Source organism: Erinaceus europaeus, chromosome 3, assembly GCF_950295315.1.
Source record: "Erinaceus europaeus chromosome 3, mEriEur2.1, whole genome shotgun sequence".
Lineage (NCBI taxonomy): Eukaryota > Metazoa > Chordata > Mammalia > Eulipotyphla > Erinaceidae > Erinaceus > Erinaceus europaeus.
Genome location: NC_080164.1, coordinates 16,024,230 through 16,041,801, shown reverse-complemented (window position 1 = coordinate 16,041,801; position 17,572 = coordinate 16,024,230). Strand labels below are relative to the sequence as shown.

The following is a 17,572-nucleotide window of genomic DNA, read 5'->3' as shown; positions in this document are numbered from 1 at the left end:
TCCCAGTTTCCAACATTTGCATACAACCCACACTAGGTCCTTCTCTGCCGTCATGTTCCAGGACCTGAAGCCCCCACCTCCACCCCTACCCCAGTCTTTTACTTTGGTATAATACTCCAATTCCAGTCCAACTGCTTTGTGTTTTCCCTTCTGTTCTTATTTTTCAACTTCTGTCTGTGAGTGAGATCATCTCATATTCTTCCTTCTCTTTCTGCCTGATCTCACTTAACATGATTCCTTCAAGGTCCATCCAAGATGAGGTAAAGGAGGTAAATTCACCATTTTTAATAGCTGAGTAGTATTCCATTGTGTATATATCTGTCTCACAGCTTTCACAGCACTCATCTGTTGTTGGACACCTGGGTTGCTTCCAGGTTTTTGGCTATTATAAATTGTGCTGCTGTGAGTGTAGGTATACACAAATCTTGTTGGATGGGTGTATTTGGTTCTTTACGGTATATCCCCAAGAGAAGAATTGCAGGGTCATAAAGTGGGTCCACTTCTAGCCTTCTGAGGGTTCTCCAGACTGCTCTCCACAGGGGTTGGACCAGTTTACATTCCCACCAGCAGTGCAGGAGGGACTTCTAAGTACAAGGCCCTGAGTTTGATCCACAGCGTCACATTTGCCAGGATCTTACTCTGGTTTTCTTTCTCCTCTCTCTCTAATATATGTTTTTTATTTATTAATGAAAGAAATGGAGAGAGAACCAGACATAATTCTAGTACATCTGCTGCCTGGGATTTAATGCTTGAGAGCTCAATGCTTTATCCACTGTGCCACCTCCCAGACCACTCTTTCTCCTCCCTCTCTATCATTAGTAAATAAATCAATCTTTTTTTTTTCTTTTGCCTCCAGTATTATTGCTGGGCCTGCACTATGAATCCACTGCTCCTGTGGCTATATTTTCAAGTTTTTTGTATAGGATTGAGAGAAATTGATAGGAAAGGGAGGTAAAGAGGGAGAAAAGAAGACCTGCAGACCTTCTTCAAAATTTGTTAAGCAACTCTCCTCCAGGTTGGGAACCAGGGGCTTGATCTGGGATCTTTGTGTGGGTCCTTGCATTCTGTACTATGTGCGCTTAACCCGGTGCACCACCTCCCAGCCCTCAATAAATAAATCTAAAAATTCCAGTTTCTATGATAAACAAGGGCAACAAAAGGGGAAAAAAATAGCCTCCAGGAGCAGTGGATTCGTAGTGCAGGCACCGAGCCCCAGTGATAACCTTGAAGACAAAAAAAAAAAAAAAAAATCCCAGTCTCTTTTAAAAAGTGATTCTTGGAGGGTCAGGTGGTAGCACAGCAGGTTAAGCACACATGGCGCAACAACCGGCAAAAAGATCCCAGTTCAAGCCCCCGGCTCCCCACCACCACAGGTGGTGAAGCAGGTCTGCAGGTGTCTTATCTTTCTCTCCCCCTCTCTGTCTTCCCCTCCTCTCACCATTTCTCTCTGTCCTATCCAACAACATCAACAACAACAACAATAATAATACAACAATAAAACAACATCAGCAACAAAAGGGGAAATAAATAAGTATTAAAATTTTTTAAGTGATTTTTTTGGGGGGAATCTGGGAAGTAATTCCCACAGTAGAGTGTGCCTTACTAGGAGAAGTCACAGCTGTGGCACCTGGAGAAGCCCCTCGAGCGGTAGTGCTTGGTATCTCTCCTCTCTGTCTACTCCTTCTTTGAAATTAAAAGTTGGAGGCAGGGAGCACCCCAGGAGCACTGGGTTTCTACACGCACACGAGGCTGCTATGGCACGGAATAAAATGTATTTCTATAAACGCTCAAATATTTTTTTTCTGTATAAATAAATGTCTTCTAAAACCTCTTTAAGATTTTTATGTGCTTGGAAAAGTTCAGGATGCCAACCCAACTGTGACATTTAGTTAATTTGGGTGGAGGTAGAAATAGAAGTCAGTTTTACCTACCTTATAGAGTAGTCACAAGAGTTCAGTGAAATCACCTTCTAATGAACCAAATATGGTGTTAAGCACATGAAAGATGTTTAGTACTTGGTTGTTCCAGTGAAATTATGTGTCTTTGAGCACAGTGTAACTGCTAAAATGAAGGGCTCTTGAACTTGAGTCTTGTTTGCTATTTGTTTTTCTGAACCTTTGGGGTTTAAAAGTAAGAACAAATTTTAAGACCTTAAATATAAATGTCTCTCAACGACATTATGAAACCAGTACTTGACTTTAGGAAACAGGCTCCACACTCGTAGTGCCTGGTATTACTGTGATTTATTTATTTAGCTTTGAGATGGGTTTATGGTTTCATTTGGAAAGGACTTTTGCCTTAAGGGGAAGCATTCCCAACAGTTTGTTAGGTAATTACAGATTGCTTTATGTCTGTTTTCCAGGCTGCAAAGTGCAACTCTTATAAATTCTTTAGTGGGGTTATTTTGGCTCATTTGTTTTCCATTTATTAGCAGGCCATATTCAGGGTAGGTGAGCAAATGTATATTTTCAAACCAAGGAAATAAACTAACATAGTTAATTACTAATAATTCTACCTTTATACTATCAGATTAAAAAAAAAACAGCTAATAATGGGCATTGGCAAGGCCATTAGAGCTCACTTTAAAAAAATTATTATTTTCCCTTTTGTTGCCCTTGTTTTATTGTTGTAGTTATTGTTGTTGATGTTGTCATTGTTGGATAGGACAGAGAGAAATGGAGAGAGGAGGGGAAGACAGAGGGGGGGAGAGAGAGAGACCTGCTTCACTGCTTGTGGAGTGACTCCCCTGCAGGTGGGGAGCCGGGGGCTTGAAATGGGATCCTTAGGCACGTCCTTGCGCTTCGCGCCATGTGCGCTTATCTTGCAGAGCTACCACCCTACTCCCGAGCCCACTTCTTTTTGCTACCTCCCAACAGACTTGATCTCACATGGTATCTGGGAGTTCACTAGCCTTACCCATGAGCACCATTTTGCTATGGAGGTCTTTTCAGTCTGGTGGTTTGCCTAAAAGGATGTGTTCTTGAAATAACATCACTAGCAGTCATGATTGTTAGTGTTTCATCATCAAGTGGTTTGAACCAGTCACTCTTATTATCTCGCATCAACGTATACTGGACTTCATGGAGTATGGCGATTTAATTGCTGTTTGGCATATAGACATACAAGCTTTTGAAGGCTTAGACCCTCATCACATAACACTTTAGTTTTGGCGGCCCAGGAGGTGGTGCCATGGATAAATCAGTGGGTTCTCAAGCATGTGGTCCTGAGCTCGAGACTGGATCAGCGTAAACTATTTAACATTTTGCTGATTTTAGAGAGAACTATTAAAGCTGCGGTAGAGTGGCTGGGCCGTGTCACAGCCAGCAGAGTGCGCGTGTCACCACACCCAAGGGCATAAGTGCTGGGAACCCTCGGCAGACAGGTAGACACTTCATGAGTGGTGGGGCAGTGCTCTGTCTCCTCTCTCTCCTTATCTCTCTCTGTCTCTGTCTCTCTCTCCTCCCCCTGGTGGCAGGGAAACTACTGGGTTCAGTGGAGTGCAAGCACCAAGCCCTGTGGTGACTGTTGGAAGAAAAAGAGAGGAAGCTATCATAGAATTTTTGAGATGGAATAGCCTGATCGGCTTTTACTTTAAGGATGGAGAAAATTGGATCCCAGTCTGTCAAATCCAGGCTCTTCTACTCATGCATCTTAAGAGCATGCAGACTACCTGGGAGTCTTTGCTAAATTTGACCTAATTTGTTGGTTCATGATTTATATTCTGCAGCTTGCATCTACAATCAGCTCTGTTGGAAATTTCCTGAAAAGTACTGAATACTAACACCCATCCCTTCCCCATCCTATCATCCTTCACTAGAACTTTCTGAGGAAATAAACTGAAAAGGGAGGCTGTTTGCACTACAACTCCAAAAAGAAGACCCTTCCCAAAAGTGTTTGGTCACAATTCTTACCACAGGTAGCAGCATGTGATTGGGGAAGGAGTGGTGCTTGATTTCAACTCTGATTACAAAAATTCTCATTGTCATTTCCCCTCCCCCCTTAGTATCGTCTAGACTGTCCCAGCCGTCCTCTCCCCAGTCAGGCTGCCCATCAGCCACCATTGCAGCAGGTAAAGTCATCTCTCCGTCACAGAAGCACAGCAAGAAGGCACTGAAGCAGGTAATTATGCTGGTCTCTGTGTATCAGAAGTCTAATCTCTTCCATTTAAAAAGTAGGACTCTGGGGCCAGGCAGTAGCACACACATTATAGTGCACAAGGACCCAGGTTCAAAACCCTAGTCCTCACCTACAAGGGGAAAGCTTCATGAGTGGTGAAGCATATCTGCAGGTGTCTCTCTGTCTCTCCCTCCCTTCCTATCTCTGTTTCTCTGTCTCTATTCAATAATAAAATAAAATTCAAAAAAGAAAGACAGTAAATGGCTTTAAAAAAATCAGAACTCTAGCGATCATTCAGTATTCTTTGAAAGCACATTATCAAGTCCTTTCTAGGAGAATTCCCCAAGTGCCTTAATCGTACCTGATTTCCTCAGGAAGGAGTTTTCACATACTCAAGCATATCTTCTTTTTTTTAAGTCTAGGTGACATTGACTGCTTTCAAGTACAGTTTTGGAATCCAATTTGTTACAAAATTTTTTGCTCTTTTTTGTCATAGATTTGGGGAAAAGATAGAAACTGTCCTTTCCCTGAACGTTTTGTACATTTCTTACCTTTGAAGATTGTTTTCCTTGAGTTCACTCTCGTCTGCTGTGGTATTGCTCTCACTCCCCCGCCCCTGCTTTTGAGACAGTTTTGGAAATTTCTTTTTCTTAAAAAAATGATCCGTTCCTCTCGATGTTTTCCAAATATTGGAATGAAGATGAGGATGTTCTTTCAAGTCCTTTTCTGTTTCTCAGTGTTTTTAGTTATAGGATGTCTTTTTCCCATGATACTTGCTGGCAATTTGTCTATTTTCTGTTCTTTTTAAAACAGCTTATTTAATTTTTTAGTTTTAATTTTTATTTATAAAAAAGCAACACTGGCAAAAAAAATCCCATAGGATAAGAGAGGTACAATTCCTCACAATTCTCACCACCAGAACTCCGTAGCCCATCCCCTTCCCCTGATAACTTTCCTGTTCTTTATCCCTCTGGGAGTATGGAGTCAGGGTCATGATGGGGTGCAGAAGGTGGAATTTGGGAGTCGGGCGGTAGTGCAGCGGGTTAAGTGCAGGCAGTGTGAAGTGCAATGATTGGCATAAGGATCCCGGTTCGAGCCTCCGGCTCCCCACCTGCAGGGGAGTCGCTTCACAAGCAGTGAAGCAGGTCTGCAGGTGTCTGTCTTTCTCTCCCCCTCTCTGTCTTCCCCTCTTCTCCCCATTTCTCGCTGTCCTATCCAACAACAACTACATCAGTAACTAAAACAATAAAACAAGGGCAACAAAAGGAAATAAATGTTTAAAAAAATTTTTTTAAAGAAGGTGGAATTTGTCTATTTTTATTGGACTTTCCAAAGAATTAGTTTTGGATGTGTTTGAAATGCAAATGATAAATAAACATAAACTCACTAGCAATTAGGAAAACATCAAAAGTAGCAGACTGCTTTTGTCCTCAGAATTAAATTTAAAAAGCTTAATTATCTCAAGCATTGACAAAAGTGTAAGAGATTGGCTACATGTTGAATGCTGGTGGAATAAAAATTACTGTATTTATTTTGAAGAGCATTTTTATACTATCAAATTCAAATACACCTATTTCATATCTTAAGTAGGCAAATACTGGAACCCATGTTAGAAAAATAGATATGTATGATTATAGATATGTATTTGCATTTAAATTTGTAACGGTAATAACTTATAAGTAGCCTAGTATATAAGTTATGTAATTCCTTGGTAAACAATGGTATGTCCATATACTTAATGTTGTAATGGTTTTATTCTGTATGTGTATGGAACAATCATGGTGCAGATAAATTATCATTAAATCTAACTTCTGTTAATTATATATAGGTGAATAATACTACTCATAAAAGTATGTACATACATGACAGTATTTCTTTTTTTAATATTTCTTAATTGAACTGTGAACACACACAAATGTGTAATGGGAAAAACTCATTAAGGAAAAATTCATTGATGAATATGACTACTTCTTAATTAAAGGCCATGATTAAGTGGTAGTGAAAGATAATCCAGCTTCCTGTTTAAGCCAAATGGTAGGAATAAAAATTTAATTTTATTAATAAAATTAAACATTTCCAATTATGTAGGTATTAAGATGTTTAAATTAAAAAGTGTTCTTATTAAAAGATACCCAGAGTTTAGATAAAATTAATCACTGCATGGAGCTGGGGAGATCTCAGTATAACATTGTGCAGAAGACTTTCATGCCTACGGCTCTGAGGTCTCAGGTTCGACCCCAGCACCACCATAAGCCAGAGCTGAGCAGTGTTCTGATAAAAAAAAGAAAATTTAAGATGAAAAGAAATAAAATAAATAGTTAAATAAGTAAAATGGTTTTTAAAAAGACTAACCATTGCCTGCTGTGACATACAGAATACTTACTGGTTGTTTTTTTTTTTTTTTTTTTTTTTAAACCAGAGCACTGCTCAGCTCTGGCTTATGGTAGCAGCGGGGGATTGAACCTGGGACTTTGGAGCCTCAGGCATGAGAGTTTTTTTTGCATAATCATTATGCTATCTACCCCCCGCCCATGCATACTGTTTCTATATTATGCTCTTAGAACCCAGGAGTCAAATATTCTGTTTTCTTCAGGACATGCAACTTATTTCTTCAGTATGTTAGCTTCACCCCAGGTGAGGTTTTTAACTTTTTATTTTAATATTCTGTTTAAATGTTAATATAGAATTAGTAAGAGGATTTACTGGCTGCTCAGGGGAGAAAGTATAGTGTTTTTGCCACCAGAGTTATCACTGGGGTTTGATGCCTGCATGATGAATCTGCTATTTCTGGCAACCAGTTTTTTGTTTTTCCTCATTATTTGATAGGACAGAGAGAAATTGAGAGGGGAGAGGATAGAGAAAGACAGACACCTACAGTACTTGCTTCATCACTGTGAAGCTTGCACCCTGCAGGTGGGGAGTGGAGACTCAAACCCAGGTCCTTGCTCACGATAATGGGTGTGCTCAACCAGGTACGCCACCACTCGCTCCCTCCCCCCCAAAGTCTAGTTCTTAGAGAAGCTATGTTCATTTTGTTTCCGTCATTTATCCAAAGTTATGTGATCATAAGAGAAGTAGATGAGATTGTGTAACTATTAAATTTTGCATTCACCTGGAATGGCTTGGATACTATGAGTAGCAAGGAATAACCCAGGAAACTTATGAATATATCAGGACAGATTGCAAATGATGAGAGGTGAACTCTTAAGTGATCAGAGTGCTTTGGAGAGATGAACTATAAATGGTCACAGAGCTTTACGGTGTTTCACATGCTGTGTTTTGTATCACCTAAGGATAACTGCTACTGTGGGTGACTATAAGCCAGAAACCTCTCATTTACTTTTCTGCATTGACCACTGAAAGATAACGGTTAACACTATGCTTATATAGTGTAGTGTAGCCAGAGCTGTATATGAAATTTAAACAGGAGACTGTATATGAAGAGGAAGTGAGAAACAAGTAGGCAGTTATTCCACACTTTTCTGTATAAGGGTCTTGAGTACTGTATAGAACTGCAAGTCCAGGTTAAGTGCAGGTGGCTCAAAATGCAAGGACTGGCGGAAGGATCTCAGTTCGAGCACCCAGCTTCCCACCTGCAGGGGAGTCGCTTCACAGGCGGTGAAGCAGGTCGGCAGGTATCTTTCTCTCCCCCTCTCTGTCTTCCTTTCCTCTCTCCATTTCTCTCTGTCCTATCCAACAATGATGGCATCAACAACAACTACAATAAAAAAACACAAGGGCAACAAAAGGGAATAAATACTTTAAAAAAAAAAAAAGAAGAACTACAAGTTAGCTATTACCTCATTTTTGGATATTGTGCTGCTTTGCCATATTTCTGACCCAGGTTTGAGACCACTACATTGAAAGAAACTGCTTCAGTGCATCTCTCTCTCTCTCTCTGTCTCCATCTTTTTTGCCTTTATTGGGGGATTAATGTTTTACATTCAACAGTAAATACAATAGTTTGTACATGCGTAACATTTCTCAGTTTTCCACATAACAATACAACCCCCGCTAGGTCCTCTGTCATCCTTTTCCAGGACCTGTATTCTTCCCACCCACCCAGAGCCTTTTACTTTGGTGCAATACACCAGCACCATCTCCATCTTAAAAAAAAAAAAAGTATAGAATTGGCGGTTTACCAAGATGATAGTGTTTGTTTGTCATTTTGTTTTGTGTTTGCCAGAGTACCGTTCAGCTCTGGTTTACAGTGGGGTGGAGCCCAGAATTTAACCTGGGACTTCCAAGCCTCAGGCATGAACATCTTTTCTGCATAACCATTATTTCCCAAGATCATAGTTTTTGTTTTTTGCTTTTTACTAGAGCATTGCTTACCTCTGGCTTATGAACTTGATATAGACGGAACTCTTCTTGGTTCAGGCCTTAGAATTTGCTTTCCAGAAATTATTAAAAGCATCATTCTCCTGCTACTATAAAATGGGAAGTCTGTAGCTTTCTGACAACTATTTTTTGATTATTTTATTATCTTTATTTATTTATTTATTGGATAGACACAGAAATCTAGAGGGAAGGGGGAGACAGAGAGGAAGAGAAATGGAGAGACACAGACCTATAGCCCTGCTGCACCACTTGTGAAGCTTTCTCTCTGCAGATGGGGACTGGTGGCTCGAAGCTGCATCCTTCCTTATTGTAACGCGTGCACTCAACCAGTTTGCCCCCCCCTCTACAACTTTTAAGTTCTAAAAGATATTGATGACTATTTCACTTATATATAAAGGAGTAGTTGTGACAAAAATAATCCAGACTGTTAAAGGATTGTTTAGGTCTTTAATTGGTTTAATTTAGTGTTATCACTAAAAACTGATATGTTTCTTATGGTTGATTTTCTCTTTATAGGCTCTAAAACAACAGCAGCAGAAAAAGCAGCAGCAGCAGCAGCAATGCAGACCTGGCATGTCTATCTCTTCCAACAACCAGCATCTCTCTCTGAAGACTGTCAAAGCAGCCAGTGACTCCGTATCTGCCAAACCTGGTAGGCAGATTGGGTGTCTTTTCAGTGGAAGTTTCTTTTCCATGGTATTTTTGTGTTGCTTTTCCAACTTTGTATTGAGTCACTGTCTTTATTAACATAATCCTCATGATACCAAAACATTAATATAAGTTCTCTAGGGCAAGTGGGAAATTTTATGTAAAACATTTATGCAGTTGATTTAATCTCACATATTAAGAAACATAGTCAATGGGATTTACATGTAACAAAGAGTCAGTGACTGATATCCAAGTTATCTAATTAGTACTTGGCAGCTCCTAGTCAATAACTTCTTAAAGCTGGCATTTCCAAGATGCAGATGCTGGAACTAAACTTTTTTTTTAATATTTATTTATTTATTTATTTATTCCCTTTTTGTTGCCTTGTTTTATTGTTGTTGTCTGTCTTGATTGTTGGATAGGACAGAGAGAAATGGAGAGAGGAGGGGAAGACGGGGAGAGAAAGACAGACACCTGCAGACCTGCTTCACCATCTGTGAAGCGACTCCCCTGCAGGTGGGGAGCCAGGGGCTCGAACCGGGATCCTTATGCCGGTCCTTGCACTTTGCGCCACATGCGTTTAACCCACTGCGCTACCGCCCGACTCCCGGAACTAAACTCTTTATCAGTTTTCTTTTCAGAAATCAAAGTTTTGGTGGCTGGGAAGTTACCAAGTGGAATAACAGTTTCCCAAGGATACATGCTGTTTCATTAGCTATGTTCAGGGGCTTGTGGATTTTTTGTTACCATTATATGTTTTACTTTTAAGCTAGACTGGTTTAGACAAATAGCTCATTATTACCATTTTTACTTAGCTAACTGTATGGACCTGACAGACTTAAACTCTGTGTTGCATTAACTTTTAATTTTTGTTAGGAAGGAAATTTCCTACCAGAGCAAATCATGTGGTTCAAAGGTGGAAGAATGTTATTTTACCTGTTGACTCTTAATTCTTAGACTCAGGATGGCATTGCCTCTGTTACTTGGTGTTGAATGGCTTGTTCAATTGACTGATTATGATCTCAGAGTCACCAGCCTTTGTCTTTCCTCCTAGCGATATGGGAAGGGAAGCAGTCTGGTGGACAGTCAAGCAGCCCTCAGAACACAAACTCTAGCTTTTCTTCTTCAGTTAAAGTGGAGAGTCCTTTGCTAGGTTTGGGGAAGAAGTCATTCCAAAGGTCTGACAGGCTCCACACAAGTAAGTTAATTTACTCAGACTACAAGTTTTATACCTTCAATGTGAACTTGGTGCTTAAATTTCATCAGTCACTTGACTTTAGATTAATGGATGATGTGACTTAACCTGGCAGAATGTGTGTGATCACCATGTGTGTGAGGAGGAAATAGTGTCTTTCTCTTCAGAATAATTTGAAAGCCCATATGAAATATCTAACTGTATCTTAATGTCGTACCCATTTCTGAAAATGTTCTTCTTGGTGACTTTCCCTTTGTTACCCCTGTTTACTTGTTTGTTCTTAACTGTCTTTGACCCTTCCTGTTCTGTTCTTGTCAAACTTCATTTCAGAATAAGATCTGCTCTCAACCATTTTGTATCCCTCCCTCCCCCATCCCTCCCTCACACCCTTCATCCCTCCCTCCTTGTCTCCCACCCTCCCTGTCTCCCTTTCTCTCTCTCTCTCTCAATTTTTTATTTTACCAGAGCGCTGTTCAGTTGTAGCTTATGGATGTTACAGGAGATTGAACCTAGGACTATGGTTCTCAGGCATGAGAGTCTCTGCAATGTACCCCTGTTCGTATTTTTCTCTTTTTTTTAATTTATTTTTTACATATTTTTATATTCCAGAATTACATGTTGACAGGGGTTTGAATCCACACGATTCCCACTACCAGAGTTCTGAATCTTCACTCTCCCCACTGTAATCCACCACAGTTCCCCTAAAGTTGTAGACATGGGCCAACCATCTTCTCTACAACTATCTGTCCACATTTATACATAGTTGCCTCTTCTTTGCCTGATTCAATCCTCTCTTTCCCTCTAAACCACTCATGACATCAAAGCTACCTCCATATGTCCCTCTCCTCTTCCTTCTCTGTCTCTGGGTGCTGATGGAGCTGGAGTGCAGAGTCCCCTTATCTTCATCCTGTCACTTCTCCCCTGCTGGGAGTATGGATCAAGGTTGTTTATGGGGAGCAGAAGGTAGGAGTTCTGGCTTCTGTAGCTGCTTCTCCACTGAGCATGGGCGTTGACAGATCGATCCATACCCCCAGCCTGTTTCTATCTTTCCCTAGTGGACCAGAGCTCTGGAGATGCGATTGTCCAGTACACATTGGTGAGGTCGTCTGCCCAGAGAGGTCGGGGTGGAGTCATGGTAGCATCTGTAGCCTGGTGTCTGGAAGGTGGCAGGACTTGAGGCTGTGGATGTTTCCAGCTGTAGGTTACTTGCAATCTGATCTCTTGTTGTGTTTGATAGTTGTATCGGGGAGAGCAAAGGTCTGATTGCAGCTACTCCATAAACCATGCCTCTTGGAAGCCCCCATATTTTTATTTCTCTTTTAGACAATACATTTCTTTGTTCGCCTTCATTTCTAACTGTGAAGAAAGGATTTTAATTAAAACATGGCAAACTGAACCTTTTTTTTATTCCTGCTCCCATTGAAATCCCACTAAAATGAGAATATGGACATTCAGAAAATTTAAGTCCGTAGAGTTTAATGTGTGCAGTAAAGGGACTCAACAGATGGACAGACATCAGCCAGTTCTGATACGTTTAAAAAAAAAAAAAAAAGAGTCCGAGTTAAGCGCACGTGGTACAAAGCGCAAGGCCCGGCGTAAGGATCTCAGTTTGAGCCTCCAGCTCCCCACCTGCAGGGGAGTCGCTTCACAGGCGGTGAAGCAGGTCTGCAGGTGTCTGTCTTTCTCTCCCCCTCTGTCTTCCCCTCCTCTCTCCATTTCTCTCTCTCCTATCTTAACAACGACGATAACAACTATAACAACAATGAAAAACAAGGGCAAGAAAAGGGAAAATTAAAAAAAAAAACAAAAACAGCTGGGTGGCGGTGTCCCTGGTTGAGTGCACGCACGTGTTACTGTGCTCGGGTCTGGGTTCAGACCCCCAGTCCCTACCTTTATAAGCGGTAAAGCAGGTCTGCAGGTCTGTGTGTGTGTGTCTATCTCTCTATCTCCCCCTCTCAATTTCCCCGTCCTACCAAGTAAAATAGAGAAAGAAAGAAAGGAAGGTAGGAAGAAATGTAGGCCACCAAGAGCCGTGGATTCTTAGTGCTAACAGCAAGCCCCAAAAACAACCCTGTGGCAGTTTTTTAAAAATTGAATTTTAAGGAGTTTTCATTGAGCTGAGAAGTAAATAGCAGTAACAGAAAGTGTCAGGACTAAGTGAGTCAGGTAAGAAAGAGTTGAGCATGAGAGATAGTGCCTACTACAGTTCAGAAGGATGGAACATTAGGTTTATAAAGAGAATATTCGTAGAAAGTTAGTAAACCGGTCAAGGAGCTAGCATAATGGTTCTGCAAAATCCTTTCATGCCAGAGGCACCAAAAGGTGCCCACCATAAGCACCACCATAAGCCAGGGGCATCAGTTTGATGCCCCTCCCTACTAAGAGACAGGAGTTTTTTTTTGAAGTGAAATTGAACCACTGAATTCAGAGAAGCTCTGAAGTCCAGGGCATCTCTCAGCAGTGAGAGAGTGCTCTGAGATCAGTGGCCACAAGCAAAATACTGAAAAGGGGTCCCCTGCTTGGCCAGTGGTAAAGCACATTTCCACTGCCCGCCCTCCCTCCCTCCCTCCCTCCCTCTTCCCATCTGCTGTCTGCTGCAGCAGCTGGTGAATTGGTGCCTCAGGAGGAAGAACATCTACAGGCATATTTATAGGTTTCCAACCGAGCAATATTTATCTTGATCACACTGTGGAGCTCAGCAGCCTTCAAGACCCCTTGCACCCAGAATTCCGGTCAGTTTTTTGGTGCTTCTCTTGACGCTTATTGAGATTGAAGGACTACCTGCAAAACCCTCCATGAGAAGCAGAACCTGAACCCTAGAGGCAGAAGAAATTGAGACAGAGGAAAAAAAGAGGGGGAAAAAAAAAAAGAGAGTGAGGTAAATGTAACTATTTTTTTCAATATATTCACATTTTAAAGAAGTTTTATTTATTCATGAGGAGAGAGGTGAGAAAGAGAGCCACATCGTCACTCTGACACATGTGCTGCCGGGAACTGAACTCAAGACCTCATGCTTGAGAACACAGTGCTTATCCACTGTGCCACATCCCAGACCACAAAATAATAAAGCCTGTAATAAAAGGCAAAATGCATCTAGGAAATAACATGGTTCTGGAGCCTTATACATGTGTAGTTCCACTGTTCCCAGGTCATCTTTTTCACTCAGTTTACTCCAGATAGACAGAGGGACAGACACTACCCCGCATAGATGACCACATTACCCTTGGAGTGCCTGCGACGCTGTGGTACTCTCATGTGGTGCCAGGCGCCAACATGGGCCGCATATTCTACCAGGCAAGCTCTCTCTCTGCCCTAAGAATAGTATCTACTAAGTCATAGGAAAATGAGAGTGCCAATCGATTGAGTAAGTCAGTAGAATATAAAGGTTTAGAAATCTCCTATTACATAGGTCAAAGCAGAAATTCCAAAGATGAGCAGAGGTAAGAAAATTGGAATACCAGTCTCATTTCTAAAATAGTAGACTGTCAGAAAGGAGGAGTAGAAACTGGAAGTGAGGCAGATATGTGAAACCATGTAAGAAAATGTCATAGTGGGAACCGGGCGGTGGCTCAGCACATGGCGCAAAGCACAAGGACTGTCTTAGGGATCCCGGTTCGAATCCCCGGCTCCCCACCTGCAGGAGGTTCACTTCACAGGTGGTGAAGCAGGTCTGCAGGTATCTTTTCTCTACCCTCTCTGTCTTCCTCTCCTCTCTCGATTTCTCTCTGTCCTATCAAGCAACGACAGCAACAACAACAATAGTAACAACAACAACGATAAACAAGGATAACAAAAGGGAAAAAATTAAAATAAATAAAAAAACACTACCTTCAAAAAAATGCCATAGAACTAAAAACCATAAGATTCCATAGTGCTAATTATCAACAGATGGAAATCAAAAGAAGCTAGTTTAATGCACTTTAAAAAAAAAATTAGAGAGAACCACAGAGAGTGTCTGGTGATGGCACACCTGGTTGAGCACACACATTACAAGGGCCTGGGTTCAAGCCCCTGGCCCCCTCCTTTAGGGGGAAAGCTTTGCCAGTGGTGAAGTAATACTGCAGATATACCTCTGTCTCTTCATCCTCTCTGTCTCCTCCTTCCCTCTTGATTCTCTGTCTCTAGCCAATAAATAAAGATAATTTAAAATTTTAAAGAGATGAAGCAGGTCTGCAGGTGTCTTATCTCTCCCCCTCCCTGCCTTCCTCCCCTCTCTATTGCTCTCTGTCCTATCCAACCCAACGACGACGACATCAATAATAACTACAACAATGACACAACAAAGGGGAATAAATAAATAAATACATATTTTTAAAAAAATTTTTAAAGAGAGAGGGAACCAGGGCCTTACTCCTGCATATGTGGTGTCAGGCTTCAGATGTCTGTCTTTCTCTCTCCCTCTCTAGTTCCCCCCACCCCTCTCAATTTCTCTCTTTCCTATCAAATGAGAATAGAAAGGAAAGGATAGAAAAAAGGAAAAATGGCCACCAGGAGCAGTGGATTTGCAGTGCTAATACCAACCCTCAGTGAAAACCCTGGTGGCAGTAAAAGAGAAAGACAGACAAGACAAGACAGAAAGGAGAGGGAGAGGGAGAGGGAGAGGGAGAGGGAGAGGGAGAGGGAGAAAGAAAGAAAGAAAGAAAGAAAGAAAGAAAGAAAGAAAGAAAGGGAGTCGGGCTGTAGCGCAGCAGGTTAAGCACAGGTGGCGCAAAGCACAAGGACCGGCATAAGGATCCCGGTTCGAACCCCGGCTCCCCACCTGCAGGGGAGTCGCTTCACAGGCGGTGAAGCAGGTCTGCAGGTGTCTGTCTTTCTCTCCTCCTCTCCGTCTTCCCCTCCTCTCTCCATTTCTCTCTGTCCTATCCAACAATGACATCAGTAACAACAACAATAATAACTACAACAATAAAACAAGGGCAACAAAAGGGAATAAATAAAATAAATATTTAAAAAAATACCTTAAAAAAAAAGAAAGAAAGAAAGAAAGAAAGGCTTTGTTCAGTCCGTCCCCTCAGCTGTAGGGCCCTAAATGTGTGCTTTCCATAAAGGACTAAGCATTCTGCAAATGCTGTGCAGTAAATTAAGAGTTTAAGTGTTATTCGTGAAGAGAGACGGGAAGAAGAGGAAGGAGGGAACCAGAGCACCACTCCGGCAGATGCAGTGCCAGGGTGCCAGGGATTGAACTCAGCGGCTCATGCTTGAGGATGCCACACTATCTAATGCGCCACCACAGAGCTTCTCTCTTATACAGCCTATATTTTACTTGCTCTGTTTTAAAGTGGCAGTTGTATATGAGACCAGTTGTCACAGAAATGTGGAGGTCAAAATTAAGGAATTATGAGCTGAGAATGTCTAATTTTCATGCAAACCCAGGGAACTTGAACTATAAAAAGCAAAGGTTTGGAATAATGATGTTTGGCCCACTGGCAGAAAAATAAATGAAAATTCATGTTTAATGCAAAATAAGATAAGGCTGTGGGCTTGTCATGCACACAGCTCAGCTTCAATCCATAGATGCCACAAGAGAGTACTACGGCTCTGGAGACAGCTTTGGTGCTGTGTTACAGTGTGTGTGCTCTCACGTACTTGCTGCCCCCCCCCCCCAACAAAAGTCAGCCTGGAATAGTGAGATGGCCCTGGGTGACTATACTTACAATAATAATAACAACAGAGACTTGCTTATGCCTGCTTTGACCAGAAACCAGACTCTGATCACATCCGAGTTTATGTAGCTTTATGCAAGCATTTCTTTCTTATTTAAAAAAGAAAACGACATGTTTATATATGGGGGGAGAGAGTGAGTCAGAGCGTCACTCTGGTACGTGAACTACCAGGGGTTGAACTTGGCCCTTTATGCTTGGAAGTCCAATGCCTCATCCACTGTGCCACCTTCTAGACCACTGTGCAAGTATTTCTGAATGTAGAATTTCTGGGCCCGGGGGTCGGGCGGTGGCGAGTGGGTTAAGCGCATGTGGCGCAAAGCACAAGGACCGGGGTAAGGATCCCGGTTCGAACCCCGACTCCCCACCTGCAGGGGAGTCGCTTCACAGGCGGTGAAGCGGGTCTGCAGGTGTCTATCTTTCTCTCCCCCGCTCTGTCTTCCCCTCCTCTCTCCATTTCTGTCTGTCCTATCCAACAACGAATAGCGTCAACAAGGGCAATAATAATAACCACAACGAGGCTACAACAACAAGGGCAACAAAAGGAGGAAAAAATGGCCTCCAGGAGCGGTGGATTCATGGTGCAGGCACCGAGCCCAGCAATAACCCTGGAGGAAAAAATAAAAAAAGAATTTCTGGGCCCTAGATTTTTGTGCACATTTAAATTTTGGTTTATGTTAATTTTTATCAGGGTTATTGCTGATCGTAGTACCTACATGACCCTGCTGTTTCCAGTGACTTTTTTTTTTTTAAAGAGAGAAAGAGACAGGAGAGAGATGCCTGCAGTACTGTTCTACCATTATGAAGCTCCCCTGTAGGTGGGGAACTAGGCCCTTGAACCTGAGTCCTTGTGCACTGTAATGTGTGAGCCACCCCTTGGTCCCTGTATTTTTCAGTTTCCTTCCAGCCCCCCCAGAAGTATTTGAAAATATTTTCTGCTTTTTCTCCTACACAGTTCTATCACTGCATTACAATATTTGCCATTTTTCTAGGCAAAAAAAAGTTCAGTGGTTTAACTAGCATATCTTTAAGTATTATTACTGAGCTATAGGAAAAGTCACAACACATTTTTGCATAGAAATACACAGGAAAATACGTCATGACATTTCTGACAACCCAGTATAGTTATGATTAGTCTGTTTTGAATTGCTTGTTATTTCTTTTGCTTGTTTTCATTGGTGATAGCTGTCTTTATCTTATTGATTTATAAATTTAATATGAAAAATAGTTGACTTTTATTATGACTCACAAATAGCCTGTTCAAGCTATTTTTTTCTGTGTGTGTGCGTGCGTGTGTGTGTGTGTGTGTGTGTATATAGTGCCATTTACACTTTAAACTCTTGTATGTTCAAATCTCTCAATCTTTTGAAAGTCTGTATCCTCTAGATTCTTAACAGAATTCTTGAAATTATTGTAGTATTTGGTTATAACAGTTTATGGTAATATTAATATTGATGAAAACATTTTCATGGGGAAATAAGATCCTCGGTATTATTTATAGATCACAGCTTTTCTGGATTTTGTTTTTTAGCCATTCTGTGTATATGCTGTTTATCATAAATTTTTGACATTCCATTAGAGAAGTAATTAATTCTCAAACATAGATCCTTTT

The 17,572-nt window shown here is 41.4% G+C and overlaps 1 protein-coding gene across 3 annotated transcripts in view; it reads left to right on the top strand.

The window, feature by feature from the left end:
- The window catches only part of ASXL2 (ASXL transcriptional regulator 2), a 133,443-nt gene that overhangs the window by 99,205 nt on the left and 16,666 nt on the right, over nt 1–17,572 (top strand). For 2 of the 3 annotated variants that reach the window (XM_060186685.1, XM_007516745.3), the window contains 3 exons: nt 4,004–4,119; nt 8,974–9,109; nt 10,160–10,303. In XM_060186685.1, the coding sequence (XP_060042668.1) occupies nt 4,004–4,119; nt 8,974–9,109; nt 10,160–10,303 (396 nt within the window). Of the gene's footprint in view, nt 1–3,817; nt 3,917–4,003; nt 4,120–8,973; nt 9,110–10,159; nt 10,304–17,572 lie in introns of all 3 variants that reach the window. The other variant, XM_060186686.1, reaches the window with a different exon arrangement.